Source organism: Tachypleus tridentatus, chromosome 4 (assembly GCF_004210375.1).
Source record: "Tachypleus tridentatus isolate NWPU-2018 chromosome 4, ASM421037v1, whole genome shotgun sequence".
NCBI lineage: Eukaryota > Metazoa > Arthropoda > Merostomata > Xiphosura > Limulidae > Tachypleus > Tachypleus tridentatus.
In genome coordinates, this window is record NC_134828.1 from 37,546,500 (window position 1) to 37,571,070 (window position 24,571).

Consider the following 24,571-nt stretch of genomic DNA (forward strand, 5'->3'; position numbering starts at 1 on the left):
TGATAGAAATGGAATACATTTTATTAAAATCTTTAAAAATGTATGTTCTTTCATGCTGGAAAGATACACCAGATTATTTCTTTTAGTTAACCCTTCCCCCAACTGCACTTTAGAATGCTAAGAAAATAAAAGGTGGAATCCTATAGTGCTATGCTCCAATATCTTAAGTATCATTAACAGTGCTACTGTCACGTTATTTAATGACTTGTTTTACATTAAATTTCACTGTTGAACAGGTTTGGTAATTTAGAAAAGCTAAAACTGGTCTTGTATAAATATCAACTGGAAACATTTGTATAAGTTAACAAGTTCCTCTAATAAATTTAAAAATTACTGATACACTGTCCCTTTCAGAATGTGAAAGTAGAACTACTATAACCTCCAATCACTGATAAGTTACACATAAATATCACAAGATTTTACATTGTATATTTCCTGCTCCTATTTTTGTATAATCTTATTACATACAAGTTTTCTGAACTCAAAAGATTAATTTTGTTGTCCTTCAAAAGAAAGCCAATGGTATATAATTAAAAAAAAATTAAGACAACCAAGTTTTAACAGAATGCATTTCCTGATAACTACAGTCATGATTTAGATTAAGGCAAGTTTACAGATTTAATAATACTTTACCTATGAAGCACTTGAACAACAATGTGAAATTCTAATCACCTCAGCATACGATTTGTTTTTTTCCAGGAAACAGTCACACATATTTAAACCTGATGTTCCACCAAAATAAAATAAAAATGGATATTTTCTTGCCAATAAAACTTTTGTAGCATTAAGGGTGGTATATTAACCAGTCTAATGAAATGAATAAGTTTCATGGCTTAATTATTTTTACACTTTAACAAAACATTTTACTGGAGGTTAATGTTTACTGCAGCCAAAGCATCAGTCACCCATTTAGGATAGTCCTTCTTTGGGTACATTTTTAGCATGAACTCTTGAACAAAGACTGGAAACTTGTCACTTTTAATACTGTCTCTGATACTTTTCATGAGGTTCATCTGCATAAAGTATAAGAAAAGGAACTTACAAAATACACTTATAAATGCAACAGAAAATAATCTATTTTAATCTTTCTTGTAGTAACCTAAAATGTACTTATTATCTAGGACTTAATATGAGATACCTAAACATTTCACTGAGTTTGTTTTTCAGTCTGAAGTATTTATATTTTGTTTATACTTAAAAATACCTATTCTTAAATGGATCCATTTCTTTTTGTTTTCCAAAGCACAGTATTTTTATAAATGATATTAAAAATTACCATTGATACACACTGCATTCATGTGTACACATCTTCAAGCAGTTGTTTTTGAGAATTGCAAAATACATATATTTTTGTTTTGCTGATTATAATTTGATTTTAATGTGATAAAAATCTTGCAAAAGTCCAGAGTGAAACTGCAGTCACATATGAAGTTAAATCAGGAGCATTTATTTTTTATAATATACCTAAATATCTAATATACTTGAAACAACTTTCATCCACAGCAGTATTTTTTTTAATGTTATACAGTAGTGCAAGAGGATTAGTTGCTTTCCTTACATTTGTATAAAGGGGACAGCAACATTAACCCTAAAATTAAGGAATTTCTATTGGAACTAAATTTACATTTAGGTTTTCTCAATTCGTATTCAGTAAATATTGTATAATGGCACTAGCTATTCAATAACAATATCATTCATGCTTAAGTGATATTTGGTAGCAAATTAAAATATTTTGTACTTCTGCACAGTTTGTTTCATTTAAGAAAATACTTTTATGCATCAGAAAAATTAAATTTCACATGTGAAATCCTTATAATATCTAGACAGTTTTATCTAATATTTAAGGAAATACTTTTATTTTCACCAACAATTTTCTGTACTGGTTCACTCAATTTGACCAATCTCATAACCACCATTAAAAAAAATTAGGAAATATAACATACTTTTTCATTTTAGAATGATGGTAAATTACAATATGCTACATAAAAGTTTAGACTAAATAGCTTACATCTCATAATATACATTTATGTATACATTTACCTTTCAAATATGCCTGGCTAACAATACATAAATTACAATGGCATGGCAAATATGCACTCTTGAGTGCATTGAATAATATAAAACTGAACATGGCTGTGTTTTAATAGACTAAAATTTTGTAAAATAAACTTGTCAAATTGTGATTGTTATGCATTATTATGTGTGCGTATAGATTATTACTATTTAGAAATAAGTTAAACTTATTCTTAACCCACAGAACACTAAACAAAAAAAGACAATTATAGCTTCCAGTTACAACCTTTGTACTCAAGTTGCTGCTTGATGTATATTACTAAGCCTTTTAAAATTTCACACCTGGAGGATATGAAATATGTTTAGGTTTTAAGTATACAGTTGAATAAATAAAAATCAATCAACTATACTGATACCACAGAGCTTCACTACAAGTTAAAGCTTAGTAACTAAGCTGTATTTCAGTCTGAAAAAAATATTAAATTTCAAGCAGACTAAAGACAAACTATTTCTTTGAAATCTTAAGTTCTGAAAAACCAGATGACACCCTAACATTTTAAAATAGCTGAGAAAGCAACAGGAAGACATTGAGCTTTTGATTCATTATTCACTTAATATATTGTGTATACAAGAGACCTTAACTGCAAGTTTACAAGTATGTTGTGTTTCACATTTAATATAGACAATTAATTTTGTTTTAAGCTTGTCTCTAGCTTTATTACACTGTTTAACATCAAGTTAAGTAAGAGTTCTAGCATTACTTCATAATTGATATTTATTGGGTTGAGGAATAATTTGTGAGCGTTTTTTCAAGTTAAAAAAATATATTCATAAATGAAACGCTTTCGCAAAATATTTCATGTCATTTGGTAGATAATTGTTTGCTCTAATAGATGGTGTGTTTGATTTTCATATGTCTTTAATTTTTGCTTTCATTTTCAGCTCATTAAATGGAATGTCAAGTGGACAAAATCGAGCATTTTCGATACCATCTGCTTATCACATTTAATTTCTTGCAATTTCGTTTAAAACAATGCATACTATATACCTAGGTATTACATGAAATAAAGTATCATAATAAATGTTTTGGGTGTAATGTGTTCATGCATTGAAGTATTGTATAGTCTTGCATGTAATGCTTGAATGAAATTATTTAAAAACGCTCATGAATTATTCCTCAACCTAATAGATTAAATCTCCAGTTAAAGTGGGCCTGTAAGGTGTAGTTCAGTTCACCTGAATATACCACACATGTAATTGAAATATTACTACTGCATTTTAGAAGATATAAGGAAGAATATCACAACTATATCTCAACATCACAACAGCTAATAGCACAAACAGTAACATTATTATATCATTACTATAAATTACACATGAAAAGGCAACATTAATACCACAATATCATCATAGAAACAGATTATAAAGGATAACAAGGGTTAAGGAGTTAAGATCACACAAACTAGATGGAAACTTTATTCAATAACTTAAAAAGGAGTGTGCTTTTTACAGAATTTAACATGTTTAATTCAAAGCAATCATAAAATTTTACCATGACATTCTTTTCTGTTTCTTCCCATGAATAAACACAAAATAATGTCTTTATTCGCTACATAATTTATACCAGTTATACAAGAAAAAAAACAAGAATCACTTACCTGGTAAGCAATGTTGTGAACTGTTAGTAAATGGCAGGCTACTGTTTCTTTAGTGACGATGGAATGAAGATAAGCCCTGTGATATCGCTTACATGTTGAACAGGAACAATGTTCATTAATTGGTCTGAAGTCTTCAGCAAATATTCGATTTTTCAAATTAATTTGACCACTATCCACTAATGCACAGCCAAATCTCTTAAAAAAACAAAAAAAACTTCTGGCCTTAAACATAGTAACATTTTACAAATAATATTGACTAAACTAAAAATATCAATGGAAAACATTCAAAGAACTAAACATATTGTTTGTTTTTCATTTTGAATTTCATGCAAAGCTGCACAAAGGTTATCTGTGCTAGCCATCCCTAATTTAGCAGTGTAATACTAGAGGGAAGGCAGCTAGTCATCACCACCCACCACCAACTCTTGAACTACTCTTTTACCAACAAATAGTTGGATTGGCATTCACATTATAATGCCCCCCATGGCTGAAAGGGCTAGCATGTTTGGTGTCACAGAGATGTGAACCTGCAACCCTTGGACTAAACACACTGAGCAGTTCTTATCATGTTGGCTTAAAATTTGTGGAAGAACATTTTGAAAAAGCTAGGTTGTTTTCAACATCGGTGTTATACTTATGACAGTGCTACTGATGTTGTCTGCTACTGCTTTTAATTTTGAGCTATCCAGCAGCCCCCACCAATAATTATCAGACTACTCTTTTTATCAATTATTAGTAGGATTGGTCATCATATAATGTTTTTATGGTTAAAGGAGCAAGCATGCTCAGCCCTCATTTTCAACTTTTAACAAACAAAGTTTATATAAAACAGACAAACCTTCAAAACTCTGGTAAATTGCATATTCTAATATATGGTAAAACTTAAAATCTACAGAAGACAATCTTTTATGAACTTACTGCTGTCCTTGTTGGGAATACACAGTCAAACATATCACACCCAAGTGCACAACAGACAACCAGGTCAACTGCAAAACTGAGTCCAAGATACTATTATATTACTTTCATTATAAAATAAAATTCACATTATTGTTTCTAGAGATATTACTACAACTATTTAAGATGGATGGATAACGATTACTTGAGTTATTAGCTTGTTAGGAAAACTAAGAAAATAGGTATCATTTCTAAATCCTTAAAGTTTCTTAAAATAACAAAATATATTTCAGAAACAGTTTATATTCTGATTACTTGAATACATTAATTGTTTAGAATGTAAAAATACTGTGCATATTACATAAGATAAATCAACTGTAAAGTTTCCCTTTAAACATAAATACTAAGTCACGCAGGAACCTACTAGTTTTACATCTCAAAAGTTTGTTTTTTAAGTTATCCTTACCCAACACCCATGAGATAACGAGGTTTTTTTGGGGGCAGAAAATCAGTAGTGATGTGAACCATTGGCCAGAACATGTCTTTTGCTTCTCCACCACTTAAACCACCAATTGCAAAACCAGGTACATCACGTTTTATTAGTTCTATAAAATAAATAACTTAATAACATGATTATACCAAGGTAAAAAAATTCATGTTCTCTTTATTTTGATTACATAAGGAGAAAAAAATGTTGTTAAATAAAAAAAAATATTTTTGAAGTATTTTACTCTAGAAGTCAAATGGAACTACCTAGTAGTGCATTGTGGATAGAACTTTATGTATTTAATGTTAGCTTATAAAAAGTATATCAGACCAAATATTAGCTTTGTTACATATGCTCAGTTTACACTTTTATTACCACAAAAACATTCCAACATCCACAATGGTGATCATTAGATCATTCCAAGTTTGTCTTCTGAAAAGCAAAAAAGTAATGTGTTGATTAGGAAAAACAGTGCACAAAACTGTTGCTGTAGTGGTTATACTACGCTTACTTATCACAGCAATAAATGAAGTGTGGTACATAAGGAAGGTAATTCATCCCTAAAATCAAGGGTACATTTGTTGCTTACTCAGGATTCTGATGGATATGTATAGGAAAACATATACAGAGTGCTTACAGTTATTAGTAATTCAAATTTTGCAAGTCAAACAACAAATTCTCTTTTAGTTCAATGAATTACAAACAAAGTTGCTATTTGCAACATGTGTGATGACCTAGTTGTTACCAACATGCTGAAGATGCTTTTGTATTTCTGTTTAAACAGTAACTGTGATATAAATATTCACCCAAGAAGAGTGGATGAGTCTCATTTATGCTACTAACAAGTCAAAACAATTATATGAATAATAATTTTCTAGAGTAATCAATGAAACTCCAAATTATAAACTAAAAGCCTCAAATATCTTCTTGCTTGTTTGTTGGCTGATTGCATGCAGACTTCTTTTACCATTAATCTGATTGATACACAACAGTGATGCTCTGTATTAGCTCTAAAGCGATATTGAAGGGCCTACTTTTTACTTGGTCATTATTACACGAGTAATGGATTCTAAATCAGATAAATATATTTTGATAGTTGATATTGCGAAACATACATGAATAGAGAGGGACATCCCCTAATTTTAAGTTTATGCTGAAATAATATTTTGAACAATAATTAGCGATGATGAGAAAACCCACTTGTAGAGAAATATATATCTAAAAACAACTGGTTTGGGTTGAGAAAGTTTTTTATGTAGAGGAGTGTCAATGTTTCAACCTTCTTAATTGATATAAACATTCACCCAAGAAGAGTGGACGAGTTTCATTTATGAACCTGATGATGACTGAAGAAGATCGAAATGTTGCTCCTCTGCATAAAAAAATTTTCAACCCAAACCAGCTGTTTTTAGATAAATATTTTGAACGATGCTACTGACTCAACAATTTTCATACTTCACACACTATAACCAGCCATTTAAAACCTGTGGGTATTTTAACTTCAAAGTACTGTGGTTACCCAGCTCTGTGTCCCTTTCTTCCTCTGAGTGTTTTCTCTTATATATGCCTACGTTATGAAAATTAAGTAATGAGGTAATGAGGCCTACTTGGATTTAACAGAAGTTTTTTAATCCTTGTTAGGGGTAAATTAGCGTACACATGAAATTCATGATTAATAAATTGTGTTTGGGTTCATATTGATGTATCATAAATTGTAGAAACACTCGAGTGAATACAAATATAATGAAAATGCTATACCATAACGTTAGGATTTCTGAGATTCCCTTATATACAGCTAAAGCTGGAAACATATCAAGATTGTTGCCAATTACATTTTTGACTGATTGCATTTAGGCAACTAATTATCATATATTAATTCACAGTATGTTTTTGAACTACATCTCATAGATAGCAAAAAAAACTGGTAACAGATTAACTCAGGATGGTTTAAGGAGTACTTATCCTACTAAGAAGAGGCTAAAATGTACCCAGAATGTTATCTAGGCTTGATAGTGATATAGCAGTAGATTTGCAAGGTTGATAAATTAGAACCAAGCATCAGATTTGTATTTCTGGTCATCTTAAGATCCTAGGAGCTCCATTCTCACAAACTAGAAGAAACAAACTTATCACACATGATCTGGTACAATTGCAGGTAATTTAACAGAATTTTTCTGGGTAATTATAGAATTGTTGATAATGAAAGAGCTTGCTTGATACAGTTGGGCCTCAGACCCTACAGAAGAGCATGTATGTTTTATATTAGATTTACTAAATTGTAGAACTCTACCCTATATATACTAGAGAGAGAAGGAAATGTCTAGAAATCTATTAAAAGTGGAGCATTTACATTTTACCAAAGCCACTGAAACTGTTTTTATTCAACTATTAAGAATTGTTACAAATTACTTCCATAACTACTTACCCTCTACACACTTTTTTCTCAACACAGAATCAAGTCCTCCTTGAACAATTGGAAAAATATTTTGCTTATGGGGTTTTTGGTGTGCTGTTATACACCTATCCAGCCAGCGAATAGTCCTAGAGAATATGAAATAATCAATACAAGCTGGATAACAAACTAGAATTATTTCTAACCTGAAAAATATTAATAAGGAAATCCAGGAAAAATGCTATGTTTAGCAGATAATATATTCCACAACCATTCTTTTTTTTTGTTAATTAAATGTAAAATATATATATATATATATGACATATATTCTTGCAAACAAACCAATGTGGTCTAAGTTACAGATATCAGAACACAACAGGCATTGAAACAACTTCAAGGTTCTTTCAAACAGTAACCAAAATCATTTTTAAACACCCAACCTCACAAGTACAAATATTACTTCCACACAATAATTTGCACTTTTTTGCTATGTGAAGGTTTAAACACACATTATATAACTTGAGTAAGCATTGTAACACCATGCTTCTCCATTTTTTTTTCTCTACTTAACAATTTCATGTAACAATATAATGTCCTCTATTGTTACTTCCTGATAAACATTTAACAGTTACATAAATTTAACTTCAAAAATTTTCTGCAAACCTTAATATAAGCTTGAAGGTCAGTTTCATTCATTAATACCCTCACCAAAATGCTCTTTCTTTCTCACGGGATCACTGAATTTATTCAATAAATAGCAAAATTTGACTGTATTTGTGCTAAGTACAATATTACTATTACTGCACTTAATTTTGCAGGAATAGACATGCACAGAAATCACATGTACCTTTACAGTTATCTGTCTCAATGTTTCTTTACATGACAAATAATCAAACATTAATGACTGCAGAATGTTAAAAAGACAACTATAAAATGTGCTGTAGATGTACTTTGTCAGTGTTAGGTAAACAATCTAATGATTAATAATGTTTTATATACTGCTGTATCAACATGTACATACACACTAATATAAGATGCTCTTAACTTAAATACTAATAAAAACTTCTGGGTAAAAGTACAGAAAAGTGTACAAACAAATGTCAACCACACTATTATATTCAGTGTCATGGAAATGTAAGGAATCTTCAAGCCAGGGATAATATACATAATATTGTTACTTTTATTAGCAAACTGCTGAACAAGGGCTTTTTTAGTGTGAACCAGATTAAGTCAGTGAAATATTTTTCATATTTATTTGTAATTGTAAACTACTTTTCACAATAGTATTAAGTATGTAGGTTAACTATTACTGTTTTATATACTAGTATATTATATATATTATAGATTTGGTGTCAGTAATAACTTCCGAGTTAGAATAAAGAATAGTATATAATAAGATGCCAACTACACTATATTATACTAGTATATTATATATATTATAGATTTGGTGTCAGTAATAACTTTCGAGTTAGAATAAAGAATAGTATATAATAAGATGCCAACTACACTATATTATACTAGTATATTATATATATTATAGATTTGGTGTCAGTAATAACTTCCGAGTTAGAATAAAGAATAGTATATAATAAGATGCCAACTACACTATATTATACTAGTATATTATATATATTATAGATTTGGTGTCAGTAATAACTTCCGAGTTAGAATAAAGAATAGTACATAATAAGATGCCAACTACACTATATTATACTAGTATATTATATATATTGTAGATTTGGTGTCAGTAATAACTTCCGAGTTAGAATAAAGAATAGTATATAATAAGATGCCAACTACACTATATTATACTAGTATATTATATATATTATAGATTTGGTGTCAGTAATAACTTCCGAGTTAGAATAAAGAATAGTATATAATAAGATGCCAACTACACTATATTTGCTATATCCAGATGTCATGGGTAATTACATTCACAGCTAAGACATGTAACCCTTCTAGATACAAATGCTTCATTGAAGTTTCTTGATGCAATGAGACTGTTAACCAGACAGCACATGTGATTAAACTGTGGTGTATTCAAGTATGAAGTAAATAATGCCTGAGGACAAGTCACATTGCTCATATGTAACCAATACATGTTTTGCTTAAATATAAAAATTGTTTGATCCAGTAACTTGTACAACATTCAATTTTTTAACAACTGAACAAATCACAAAACTGTGTGAAAATCATACATATATAAAGGTTCTAGACTTTTTTAACCTGTTCTTTACATTTTGTTTTTGAAGAATCACAATTATTGCATTTATATTATCATTTATTCTCTGCATTGCCTCTGATCTTAAACTTAGAGGACACTTGTACATGCATGTTGTACATTTGGATTGTCTGTGAACCTAGAGTTATTTATTACTTTTTATGTACCAATTGAATCTTATCACAGAACTGGCAAAAGCCACTGATATCTGTATAACAAGCTTTAGCTCTGAAAATGTTTTGTAGTGTTAGTAACAGGTCTGAAAACACATTTTAACTCTATCTGTGTGTATGAAGTGTTTAAGCACAATGGATAAAATAAAGTATTTGTAAAATGTGGGTCCCAGAAATATTATACAGAGTAATAAATTTTAAATATGGACAGCAATTGTACACTACTGTACAAATAAACAAGATCTTTATTTATATAAATAATAGAAAATTTTCAATTGGCTAGATTCTGTATTCACTGGGTGCTGGAGTGGAGAGCTTCTACATCAAATGAAGACAAGACCAAAGCAAAACCAGGACTGAAACAGAATTATAAGGATATCTCACTTCACTGTTAGAACAAGATCCTTGTGTGATATCCCACAATCCTTCCATTATATAGAAAAACAATTATTCCAAATGAGTATATTCAAGGAAAAGAACTTCCTAACTCTTACAAGCTTACATTAGTAACTGCAACAGCTCGTGAAATAGGCCTATCTCATCCCAGCAAGTACATGTATACAAGTTCAAGTTGGTATAAGCCTCTGAGATAACCATTATAGTGTGCAAGAGGATGAGTGTATGTTTATGGTCAGTTTACTAGGAAGATACTAACAAAATGTAGTATACTTGTATAAAAGTTTATCTGAATTCAGATATATTTTCCAGTAATCATGCAAGTCAAATTTGGTGACTGACTTTTTTTGTGTTATTTGCTGTTGAGGGTCTGAAGTGATCAGCTATCTTTGTCAATCAAGAAATACGAGTATTTATCATGGTTAACATAAGGTATTCACTGTTACTCAATTCCAAGTAGAAATTACTTTGAGGGCAGTTTTTGTGGCCTTGTTGAATATCAATTTCATGAAGGTAAAAGAACTTCCTACTGACAACACACAGAATTGCCAAGTACTGATTGGATAGCAGAGAACCATGTTATTTATGTAATGGAGACCACATAACATAATGATTAACAGACGATGTTGCTTTCTATAATTTTCAACAATCTAACCATAAGACAATAAATTCTTCCATTTGTGGTCACCATTTGCACATTTTGCAAGGAAAACATTTTGTCCAAAGCCAGTCTCTGGAGCAATTTATTTATAAAGATAATATAATCATTCTGTACTTGGCAAGTTACAAATGCTGGGATGACCAAAATATTGCCATTTAATTTGTGTTTTAAAATGTAGTAATTTCCCACTAGACTCATGTAAATTAAATAAACTGATAATCAGTTAAAATATTTTACTATAGCTGATAATGGTAATAATACTTTTATTTAAAACATATCACATTATTACAATTAGAAGTAATTAAGTAGCACATTAACCAATGGGATATCAATGCCTGGGTAATGATATACAGTCAGTTGAAACGAAAAAGTGTTCTTAAGTGAGAGAGAATGATGCAGTGGTAAAAATTTGAAGAAAATATGTTACTTTTTTTAGAACTTGAAACATTTGATTTTATTACATATTTTCTCCAAAGACAACCTTGCTATTTATATATATAAAAAAAACCATCAAGATGAAGTAAGTGGGTTTCAAGGCCATTGTACATCTACACACAGCCTTCTAGCTCGATACTACTTTATATTTGTTTGTTTTAAAAGAAGAGCTTAATTCAGGGTTTCAGTTTAATGCTAACATATTAATAAAACTTGTTAAAATTTTCAGTTTCTTTTTTCACCAGTGAAAGTTGAAATCACTGATGAATTCTTACCAATTGGAAATAATGAGTTAGTGCATCATTTATAAGGCCTGGAAATTTGAAAATTAGATTTATTTCTGAATTTACAAACAAAAAGTATCATTATCATTGGCTTGTAAATGCAATCTTTAAACAGTCTCTACAAATTCATTATTATACACTCATGAAATTCAAGTTTGATTTTCAAACCATTATGTTTACATACAGCTTTATAATAATCATTAATTTTTAAACTATCAACTTGTGATTTTATAATGTTCTCTATTGATTGGTTCTACATTCTCAATCACACAACTTTTATTCCAAAAAACTGAGTGAAATGAAATTTTCTGGGTAAAATAAAACAAATATATATAGCTAAACTTTATAGTAAACTAATGGAATTAATTAGAATAATCACCTTTTTTTAAATAATTACACAGTGTGTAGATGTAATATGGCCTTGAAACCCACTTGCTTCATCTTGGTTTTATATATATATAGCAGGGTTGTCTTTGGAGAAAACATAATAAAATTAAATGTTTAAGTACTAAAAGAAGTAACATATTTTCTTCAAATTTTTACCACTGCATCATTCTCTCTCATTTAACAACAACATTTTTTTTCTCAACTAACTTGTATATCATTATCCAGGCATTGATATCCCAATTTTGTGGGTCCATAAACAGTCTTTTAAAATACCACCACGATACAATCACAGGTAGTACATTAAAAAAAAAAATATGTTTCCAGCGGAAAGCAAAAACACCATTTACAACATCCCTTGTGAATGAAAACTCTAACACACTAATGAAACAAAAAGGCTGACAAAAATTAGAATAAAGGAAAACAGTAATAAGGATCTGCACCACCCATCATGCCAAAGATGACCAGAGAATAAACTGGAATAATAATAATGGGATATAAACCACATGGAACAACAAAAATAAAGACTTCTATATTCATATAACAAAGAAATAAAACTAACCAAGCATAACATCAGCAAAACCTACACAATTAAGAGCATTCTAGTACATTAGTGGACTAATTTTAATAGAAAGAACTCGGATACAACACACCAGGCTCTCTACGTACTGATTATTACAAAGTTCTGGAAGTGATATTTATTTATACTTACAAATGCAAATGGCTTTTTTTTTTTCAAACACAAACATTTATAGATGATTACTTACCATTAAAACAGATTGAAAACGTGTATTATTTACAAATTCTGTCCAAGATATGAATAAACTTTTTTTAGCATATTATAAACGTTTGACTACAATGGTAATACAATTACTATTGGTTATCTAGACATCAATTATTAAAACTGTGGCAGTAGCCACCATCTTCAACATTTAGCATAAATTATAAAGAAGCAAAACTATCAAAGCAAGTATATAATCCTGCAAAAGTCACAATGATGCCTGACAATTTTAAATCTGTCGTAATTACATACTGAAGTTTGATATACTGAAACGTAAAGTTTATATTTAGTGTTACAGTACTTCAGGAATTCTTAACATAATTTTATGTGTCAGAAAATAAACAAAAGAAAGATGAAGTTACCATTAATATATCTTCTAAAGTTAGACTGCTCAAAAGCAAAAAGATATTTTCTAACCACAATTTTTCAAAACATAATATGAACAAACTAACCTCAACAGTCAGTAACTTCACTATTTTGAACCATTTAAAAAGCTTTGCAAAAAAGAAAAAAATATACCTGATGACAGATCATATCAAACATTCCCAACAATAACTGTAATTAATAAATACTTAAGCATGTGTAGTAGAGTATGTTAATATGTACATAATTATAATTTTATTTATCTATTTAATGTTATCACTATAAAAAAAAAATGGATTGGTGTTTTGATATTCACAACTACTTCACTATCAGACTTCATGCACAGGAAATTGTATTAGAATAAAGAAGTGATATACATACTGTGTCTTATTATTTCTTGGCTTTACTTTACTCTTGCCATAAATGTAACAATAAAAGTATTCCTAACCTATGCATGGCTTCTTCCACACGTGGTCCAGACACCGTACTACTAACAACATCATCCAGTTGCATGATAATATCTGCACCAATAGCATTTTGTATCTCAATTGACTTTTCAGGTGAGAGGAGAATTTCACGTTCATCATAAGGTGATATAAACTTTACACCTTCTTCATTAACCTCAGATAATTCCAGTAGAGACACCATTTGAAAACCTCCACTGTCCTAAAGAATGTAATAATAAAAAACAACTGAAAATAAACAATCTAGCAATCGTATTTCTTTTGCAATTTCTTAAATCTTATAAATAGTAGCGTGTAAGAGAAGCTAATGGTTATGGAAATCAAAAGCAAGGCTAATTCATCTGTAGCATTATCAAAAGTTCAATATAAAACATTTTTAAGAAGTTATAATGGAACAATTATTATACCAATACAGAAGTTTTAAAAAATCATATATACAAATAATGAAAAATAACACAAACTGTGAGGAGAGCTTTTTTCCAATTCATAAAGTTATGTAAACCTCCAGCCTTCTCCAAAACTTCAGAACCCTGCAAAGATAAGACATAACATCAAATTACTTAAAAGCTGTACTCTAAAAATTCAAGAAGGGTTCTGTTAGCCAGTTGCCTTCCCTCTGGTTAGCATATCAAAATTAAGAATTATCATACAGCCTTAGTAGCTTTCCCTAACTCAAAAAGAAATATAAATCTCTCACAGCTGAAAGGGCAAGTAGGATTGATGGCTATGGAAATCAAATCCATAGCTTTCACCTTAACCAGTTATAGTGGCTCAAAGCTGTACAGATATGAAGTAACTAAGAAAAATAATAACTAGAGATCAGGGATCAAAATATCACATTGCTGCACTCTTAAGGAATTTAACTTTTCTTGAGGAATTTCATCTTTTTAGTTGGTTTTCCCAGTTGGGTGTGCATGGTCTATCTGTATTTCTTTAGTTATGACCAATGAAAGTGAACATAGTGCACGTACTAAATAAAAAAACAATTCATGAGGAAATACAAGTTTATATCATGGAGTGTAATCTTTCTAGTAACTTTCCCTCAAGTAAATGTAATACTATTTCTTTCTCTCCTTGGAAATCATAATATTTTGATTATTTGATAACTGAAATAAGGAAAAATAATATTAATCATAAATACTAATTTTGATTAATTCACTATTTTCATGACTTCAACACTAATCAACTGAGCTGAATGAACTTTAATCAAAATAAAAATACTATTCCAAAGCACCAATTTTAACATTTTCCTTAATTGGAAATGTATTTATAATAGATTCTCATCTCTGTACACAGAAAACGTATCTTCCTCTTGATATCATACCATTTGCATAAAACTTGCACGCCATCAGCTTTGTGAAATCTCCCACCTAACATTTACATGAATTTGCACTCTTACCTATATTATATCCCTGCATTGAAATCTTTCACCCACAGAAGTGTGAAACACCTTGCTTTATATGGACTCCTTCCACATTCAAGTTCATGAATTATCATTCTTCAACAAGGCAATAAAAAAATGTGTATCTGGAAAGTGGGGAGGACAGATAAGAACATGGTTAGAATTTATCAGAAATACATTATCAGGTAAAGAACATGTTAACTTCAAAAATTAATAATAATATCCTAAAGCAAATTAGTTAACATGCCACACCAAAATGATGGGGGAACCAGAGCAATTAGCTAGATAAATCTTCTTTTAAAAATGTTTATGGGGTGTGATGTGTAATGGCAAGAACTCCATGTACATCATCTCATCAATGGTGTATCTTTGTTCTTGTACATGAAAGAGAAGATGTAAAAGAACTGAACTGCAATGCAAAGACAGTTCAAGTAATTGTACACACACTCTGTTAAATGGTCAACAAGTGTGACGAGGTTAAGGCCCATTCAAATTGTACCATATGTGCTCAAATATCAGCTAACAAGTCAAAACCAGATATGGGAGAAAGGTACTAGTAGAAACTTTCTGTGCTCAGCACCTCTTCACCAACAACTGAAAATGAGAGTTCATATCCTTTTGAGAGTAGGAAATACGAGAGGAAAAACATATATAGAAGTAGGATACAGTAATATGTATCAAAATTCCACTTGAAGATTGTGAAGTACCAAGCATCATTTTTACATTTAGGCGAAATGTGTGACTTGATTGGGAGAAGAGGTTTCTGGTTACCCCTTTGGCCCCCCCTCCTATGCCACTGCAACTGTGCCAATGAAAAGAATGAAGATTTTTGCACTCATATGCAAAGGAAAGACTTGCATGTAGCATTCATGTTGATGGAGGGTTTAGCTGCCTGATACATCATTATTTAGTAGCAAAAATTAATGTTTTCACATGAATTTTAAGTAAGAGTTTTTGCAAGGCTGGTGGTGTGCAAGACTGTCAAGAATACAGCACAACTTCAAAAAGAAAATAGCTATCTGTGTATGGAGTGGAGTAATTACACTGAAATTTGTTTAGTTTATTATTTTCATGACTTGTGACACTAATGTATCAAATAAACAAACTGAAATAATAAAGATAAGATTATTAATAATGAAAAGAAGTCACATTGGGAACAATAACTCCTTAGACTGCTGAAAGAATTACAAATTATAATAATTATTAGTACCAATTTCAACCGACTGTTTTTGCTAAACATAGTTTTTTAAAAATAATTTTCAAATTATACTTGGTTTTATAGGAGACCTCTTATGGAAGGCGGTATCTGTCAATTTTTTAAAAAAAATGTTTTCTGCTTTAATATTTTTTAATGATAAACTAGATACTCTCTACTTATCGAATGTATTATTAATGCCAACTAAATACTACCAAGTGCGTACAACTACGTTCATTTTTAAACCACAAAGGAGAATAAAATTTCAATAAATAAAACAAAAAATTAGAGTACACACATAACACTATGTATTAGAAGTTTCACAACTTACTGGTCTCATTCCTAAATGATATGTATTCCCCAAAATTAAATGACAATTTAGCTTTTCCAACTGATCTGGAAGGAGGCCTTTCAGGGTGCCTTGAGTTCCTACCGGCATAAATACGGGTGTTTCAATATCTGCATGCGGCAAACTGAGAATAGCTGTCCTTGCTTTAGATATACTACATTCTGCTATTATCTTAAAATTTAACGCGTGTTTACCGGTAGCCGACATTTTAACTCTAAACATTCTTACGCCACCCAACGGCTAATATCTCAAAATTATTTTGAAGTTATTCAACTATATATGCATTTTTTTCATTTCTTAAAGTTAATTGTGCCCGGCATGGCCAGGTAGGTTGAGGCGTGCGACTCGTAATCCGAGGGTCGCGGATTCGCATCCCTGTCGCGCCAAACATGCTCGCCATTTCAGCCGTGGGGGCGTTATAATATTTCGGTTAATCCCACTATTCGTTGGTAAAAGAGTAGCGCAATATTTGGCGGTGGGTAATGATGACTAGTTGCCTTCCCTCTTGTCTTACATTGCTAAATTAGGGACAGCCCTCGTGTAGCTTTGTGCGAAATTCAAAATAAACTAAACAAACCAACCCTTTTGTCAAGCAAAGCTTGCATATGCAAATCTATAGAATTTGTGGCCTTATGTTTGATTTCCCTGAGGAGAAGCGAGTCACTTTCAATGTGCAAGTATAATACTTGTGCAAATTGATACGAATTATAGATTCACGTCATATTGAACATCACTTGGAGTAACGAGATGTATGCACCATTGGATTCTGGTATACTGCACTTTTAACATTTTATATAATTTGCAGTTGTAAATTGGAATGTTTTGTCTTTTTTATGTGTATGTATATATATATTGTCTGTTTTCTTTGTATTTTGTGGACATTTTGAAGACAGCTCTAAACTGCAACAACGCGTAATGATTATGGGAAAATTGTAAACCAACCAGTTATTAAAAAAACAACAAATATTGTGAGTAAAGATTTGGTTTATTTTCTTCATTTGTACTTGCTTATTTCTTTGCTGTCTTTAATTTATTCGTTGCATTAAATTTCCAGATTCTTCGTTTTACGGATGCTTTTGAATTTACATCTTGATCATTAGTTAGTTGTTAAATTTTGATCATAGTTATTTGAGGACTATCTGCACTTGCCATCCTTGCCATCCTTAATTTTTAGACGATAGAAAAGAGAGAAGACATTTAGTCAACAACATTCACTGCCAACTTTCGAGCTATTTTTATAAGGCTGAAAAGTGGGGTTTGTGAGCAAAATACTATTATTCGTGATCTCCACATGCAGTAAAACATTAAACCTAACTGATCAATGATCACTCGCAACAAGATATTAACCAATCACCATCGTATCAATAATGTTTAAATTATAAGTTAACAGTAAATGATAGATATAAAATAACATCGATTATAACAGGTCCTATGACTTAATTAGTGAAGAAAAGCATCCTGAACAATTTATAAAAATATTTCTCCCTTATTGTTTGACTCGGCATTTTCTGTTCTATACGCTTGAAATTAAGATCTCTCATAGTCATGACCTCATCAACAGCTTAAATCGTAAGATCACTGTAGGATTTTTCATTACTTTTATCTGTTTCATTTGGTTGTTTATCATAAATTCCAACTGAAATCTTCCCCCTGTATCCACTAACAGAAACCCACAAAGATTCAGTCTTATTTGAAATTCTTAATATGATGTATTTTACGTATAAAGCTAGCACTTTTGTTTATAGTAATCTTATCTTTATAAACTCATAACTTTATGTGTTAAATAATTTTCTATCAACAAAATTATTTACATTTTAGTAAGTTTCAGTTATTCCAATTACATTAAAATCTTTCATCCTAATGCTTTTAATTCATTTATTTTTAAACTTCTAACATCACGGTAGTGCCAATTTAACCTAGCCTTAAAACCATCTCAGTAAGTTGTTGTTACAGAATACTTTTCTGTATATTATATTTAAGTTTAATTTATCCTGGCTCTCACCAATACTTACTTCCAGTTTCAAGTTGCTTTTATAGCTGAGTTGCTAACCTTTGGAAACAAGTCAGCTTTTACCCTGTTTGTATTTAAATCCTCTGTCTAAAAATCATCCATTTGCTATAAATTCCAAACAGTCTACATGCATATATACATATTCAAGTAAACGCTCAAATTCTGGGTCTCGTTTGAAAAATTACAACTTTTGTTGGCGATCCTGTGTTATAACTTCTTAATCAGAATTTACTAGTCTATACATATTAACTTAAGACTGGAATTTAGTCCTCGTAACCTATTTTTAAATTCATCCTTACAATTAAGTTCCGGTAGTATCACTGATAGAATGAAGTTATAGTCATTTTCTCTCTGTCAATACCTTGTTCTTATCACTTATCTCCTCTGATATACCCTTTCCTTTATTATTACGAAGTAATTGAACCAGCCTGTGTGAACTCTTGACGAAAAGAGACAATCATCTAAAGCTCTGGACAACAAAAATGAGGTGAATAACAATGTAACGAACATTTTTACATATGTTTAGCTTGTTTTGAATATAATATTTTAAAACAAATGGATTGCGTGCTGTCCGTTTATTTTTGACATTTATCGCCAACAAATCACAGTCAGCTACTGTAAAGAATCTTGCTCATACACATAAATAAAACCTGACAAAGTGATATGCCCACTTCCATCCTTATGTTATATTGTTCCTTTTTCAACTTCAGTAGCCAGCCAATTTTATATTTAGCAATAATTTATTTTCCTAATACTTGTTTGTTTACTTTTTAATAAGACCGCATATGTGGGTTACTAGGTTGTAGATCGTATTTTGCAAACAATAATAATAGAATAATTAGTCAAAGATCGTGAAGACTGTTTTACTCTATCAATTGGTGATAAAATTCCAATAGTGCTAAAACTTAGCAGGCACTAGGCCTATTGAAGAAGGATTTAAATGAGCAAAAATAAGCAATTTCAGTTTGGGCCATTCACAATTTTCAGCTTTGAAACACCCTGCACAGATAATAAAGTAATAGTTAATTAACTTTAAGTTTATTTGTTTGTTTTTGAATTTCGCGTAAAGTTACTCGAGGGCTATCTGCGCTAGCCGTCCCTAATTTAGCAGTGTAAGACTAGAGGGAAAGCAGCTAGTCATCACCACCCACCCACTCTTGGGCTACTCTTTTACCAACGAATAGTGGGATTGACCGTATATTATAACGCCCCTACGGCTGAAAGGGCGAGCATGTTTGGCGCGATGGGGATGCAAACCCGCGACCCACAGATTACGAGTCGAACGCCTTAACGCACTTGGTATGTTCTTAACTACTTTTCAACCAACTATATGTATTATCTAGTTTTGAATGTGCGAGTAAAAACTTGTCAAATTAGAATTTTTAGGCATTTTACGTCGTCTAGCTCTCAAATTAGTGACGTTAAAGATATAACTTTCAATAATAAGTAACTGTGGTAGCTTTAGAAAATCTACGGGCGTTAGCTTGTTTGTTTGTTTGTTTTTTGGAATTTCGCACAAAGCTACTCGAGGGCTATCTGTGCTAGCCGTCCCTAATTTAGCAGTGTAAGACTAGATGGAAGGCAGCTAGTCATCACCAACCACCGCCAACTCTTGGGCTACTCTTTTACCAACGAATAGTGGGATTGACCGTAACATTATACACACCCACGGCTGGGAGGGCGAGCATGTTTAGCGCGACGCGGGCGCGAACCCGCGACCCTCGGATTACGAGTCGCACGCCTTACGCGCTTGGCCATGCACGGGCGTTAGCATAGGATACAGTAAAAACGAAACATCAAACCCGCTGATTGTAAAATGTATAACATATTGAACTAAAACATATTTAATTAATCAAAATTCAATAAGCAGGAATAAAGAAAAATATGCTCTTAATTTCAATTTACTTATAAACTAAATGTATTCAACAAGTTTACACAAATGAGGTTGGACAAAAGCAGATGGCACAGAGGTCATGTTTTCCTGTTTTTAATAGTCTTATGTTATTATTAGACACTAAAATGGAGAATAGTGTGTGGTTGAAGAAAAAGTAGATTTCTGTTTGTAAATTTAATATTGAACTAAGATTTAATATCCTTCTACTAATCGTAATTGGTGCAGACATTTTTGGTTTGTGATAGGAAACTTCAACTTACAACTATAATGTCGTTAGTATCATTATCAATAATACCAAAGAAGATGGTGAGTTATTAGCTTAATTGTATTGAAATTAGTAACATTTACTCTTTTGTTTAGGCCTAAGACCGTGTATAGACATAACGTGTATAGACCAAACGTTTTTGAAATTGTACTTTTAAAGTTTAATGTTTCAACATTAATGAGTGAGGTTTAACATAAGTCAATTATTTCGTCTTTACTATTAGTAGTAGTCCGCATTTAGTGACTAATTGATTTAATTATAACTATCATTATCTGTACAACTATGGTAATTTTATATGCATGAATTTACTAAACAAATTTAGTTTTAAATAATAAACGTAATTTTTAGTTTATTTAAATCACATATCTTCATGTCGGCCATATCTTTAGTAACTTATCTAAGTTATTCTTCAAGTAGCCTTTCATGACCTATTGATTGATGACAACAAATTATGAACATGATGCATCATTAGTGGACTCCTGTTGTATTGCAAAATACCCACTTTCTTTCACCTCTGTTGTCACTTGTTCCAGGATATCCTCATTCATTTCATTAATTTGATTTTTCATCATATTGTCAGAAAGTGAGACCTTTTCTAATTTCTTAGCTTGATATTCATCACAAACTCATCTTATGGTATCATACATGCAAGGCTTGATAAACTGTTCCCCATCCATATATGGATTTTTGTACTGAGCAATACTTTGCTCTATTTTCACTTACTGTTTTATCACTGAAGGAGTTCAATCCAGGTTTATTGCTGAATGAATCAATTGATGGCATTACTCATGGTGATAAAAGTATGAGAACTTTTAGTTTTCTTGTTTATTACTTATTATATTCACATTTGCACATTGGTCTACCCATAATGTCTTTTTTGGGGAAATATGCATTTTTTGAATCTCTGATTCCTTTGAGATGATCATACATGCAATCCCTTCAGTGGTCACTGTGCAGTCAATGGATCATGAACTGCTATGCACTGGATTATTCAATCTTCTTATTAAGGAGTAAGATCTCAGATGTTGAGTGTAGTTGGATTGGAACAACACTACAATGGGTGTTCCTATCTCTCCCTTCATCCCAGTGTTCCTCTTTTCACAGATGCCTCACTTTAGAGGTAGGATGCATATTTCATTGTTCAGGAATTCCAGATCTATGGATAGATGATGAATTTTCTTTCCACACAAATAATAATTTAAAGGTTTTTCCTATTCTGCAGATAATGGTGTTATCTTTACTGAAGAGAAAAATCATCATGATTCTTTCTGACAATTCCATGGTGGTATTTGACATTTCTTGTTAAGAGGCAAGCATTTTTGGGACCTTTGTTTTCAAACCTTGGATATTATATAATAGGCTAATTCCCATCACACTTCTAGCTTGTCATGTTCCAGCAGTGATGAATTTAACAGCAGATCATCTGTCTTGTCCTATTTGAGTTCTCCCAAACAAATGGATGCTACATCAAGAGGTTTTCTGGTGGATTTGCTCTTATTTTGGGACTCCAATGATTGATGCATTTGCAACTTCTTGGAACTTTCATCTACAGGCATTTTGATCTCCAGTATCTCTTTCTCAGGCTTTGTTGATTTATGCAGTCATTTCAAGCCATAGTTTGATTCACTCCTTGTTGAGTGTAATCATGATTTTCATTTGTTCAGTATCTTCGGGAATATCCACTTCTTCTTTAGACATCTCTGTTGAAGCAACTTTAATCTGATATTCTAAATCCAGATATTTCAAAGCACAAACTTCCTGCCTGAATCCTTTTTCAATTTTGTACAGTTTATCTCTGATTATCTTGTTGAAGTGGGCTTGCAGATTGAGCCATAATACTTACTTTAGACTATTTTTCTGGGTGAAGAAACTTGTGTAACATTTGTTTTTCTTCATCTGTTGTAAACTGTCTGCTGAAGGACGTCATGCAAGCTGGTATGTGGGCTTCTCCCAATACATTTCTCTCACATCTTCCTTTGCATGATCTAGCAGTTTTTTATCCTGAGGGTTTTTGCCTACCATTTTTGGTTATTTTGACCACATCTGTTAGATTATAAGAAGGGGTGAGTATCTACTTTACTTCTATTGTCTTCTTATTTTACAGGGTTCTTTACCTTTTTTTTTTCAATGGATATCTCTTTGTGGTGTTTCCCAGGTAGATGAACTTTTATCAATTGAATTCCACACTAGTGATCACTGTTTAACTCTACTTACTACCAGTTGCAACAAGCTCTGTAGAAGTGAGGTGCTCCATAAGACCATCTAGGAGCTCACCAGGTGGTATTATCATATTATGCTGGACTGCTGCTTATGGACTATCATGAATAAAGCTAAAGGGGATCTTTTGTTTCCTTGCTGATCATTGGATTTAATAAATTGGGATTGGTTTGCTTTTAAAAATTTTGAGAACTTGGTTCACTTATTGTACTGTTTCTAGAGCAGTGTTTCTCAGGACTTCTAACTGCACATTATGTCCAAGCTTCTAAGAGTTAAGAGTGGAGCTAGGGAGTCTTTACTCCACCCAATATCCAGTCACTTGGGTAACAGACAGAAGCTTTTTCTCCAAAGTGTTAGAGTGAATTTCTCCACTTGTATAAAAGAAGGCAAAGTTTGGAATGTTCCTACCTTGGACCCTGGATGTTTTTTTGAATATGTTGGTAGTAGTGTCACCAGCATATGTGATAGTGGTTATAATACCGATTCAGATTTGATGCTAAGCTATCCAGTTGGGGTGCATTTGGCCCTTTATTTTTGGTCAATATTGTTTCAGTGAATTGTTCATGGAAGGGGTCTACTATCTCTTTGTAATTCTAAATTCAGTGAGGTCCCATCCAAGGTTTTTGGATGAGCACAGATCCATATCTTGCCTACAATTCTGGGGGTAAGTGAAAAGCTCCTTGCTCACTCATTTGGGGGGTAAGGATGAATGTTCATAATTTTAGACTGGATGAGCTGTGTTCCTTTGGCTGAGTAAGGCATACACAATCCTATCATTCTGAGTCTGGGATTCATCACTCATTGTGATTCTAGTGATTTGGAATGCATCATACTATGGTTACAGGTTGGGATCTTATCAACTGTGTGTGTGTGCATGTATACGTATATCATCATGATTCAATTGTTCTAACTACCAGTATGGTATATAGGGATCAAGACCTTTTAATTCCAACCCATAGTAGTGGAACTTCACCCACCTGATTGAGAGGCTGGCTTGTAGTGATGATTACTGTTATACAATTCTACAAGTGATACAACAATTATGTTTAAGGTGAAAAGCATATCTGTTCTGGAGGTAGTGTGGTTTCCTCACTAGGGTGCCAATCTTTTTGGCACACCTGTGATCTATTCATATGCTTTCTGTATGGATAATGCCCTCACTGACCCCTCCAACATTTCAATATGGGATTCTAACTATGAGTGTTAGTGGAGGTAAGTATGGGTTTGGAAGGTGACATTTTCCTAATTTGAAAATGTGTTTCCTTACTTGGTTTGGTTGGTGGGCATCCAAGAGGGTGTGTTTAGTAGGTCAAAAATTCTTTCTGCCTTGATCTTTGTGGTCAACAGGAGGTCGAGTGTACTTCTGCTAATGTTGCCAGTGATCAGCTAATTACTGTGTCATCTGTTGGCCTTTGTTGTAGCTGTCATAAAAGATGCATAAAGGGATCTTGAGGCTAAGAATTCTATCTCCCTCTTCTGAGTGCATGATAGACTCTCTGATGTTCTGGCATGCTGATTGCTGGCACAAGAGTGTTATATATTGAGGAAAGAGTGACATCTGGTCTGTTGATTCTGTTGCTGCTGCAAGTTGGTCAGCTTTTTCATTGTTCTTGACACTAGCATGGCCTG

The 24,571-nt window shown here is 31.9% G+C and overlaps 2 protein-coding genes across 2 annotated transcripts in view; one reads left to right on the forward strand and one right to left on the reverse strand.

The window, feature by feature from the left end:
* Positions 1–3: 3 nt before the first annotated feature.
* Tgt (tRNA-guanine transglycosylase) lies at positions 4–16,780 on the reverse strand. Its single transcript, XM_076497729.1, has 8 exons — positions 16,538–16,780; positions 14,071–14,139; positions 13,594–13,811; positions 7,478–7,593; positions 5,032–5,170; positions 4,590–4,665; positions 3,672–3,866; positions 4–1,013 (listed from the first exon to the last, which is right to left on the reverse strand). Exons 1-8 carry the CDS (start codon positions 16,775–16,777, stop codon positions 864–866), a joined length of 1,203 nt encoding a protein of 400 aa, XP_076353844.1. The 5' UTR covers positions 16,778–16,780; the 3' UTR covers positions 4–863.
* Positions 16,781–20,504: 3,724 nt separating this feature from the next.
* The window catches only part of LOC143248868 (carnitine O-acetyltransferase-like), a 54,908-nt gene continuing 50,841 nt past the window's right edge, over positions 20,505–24,571 (forward strand). The window contains exon 1 of the mRNA XM_076497730.1: positions 20,505–20,766. Within this exon, the coding sequence (XP_076353845.1) occupies positions 20,728–20,766 (39 nt within the window). The 5' untranslated portion in view covers positions 20,505–20,727. The remainder of the gene's footprint in view (positions 20,767–24,571) is intronic.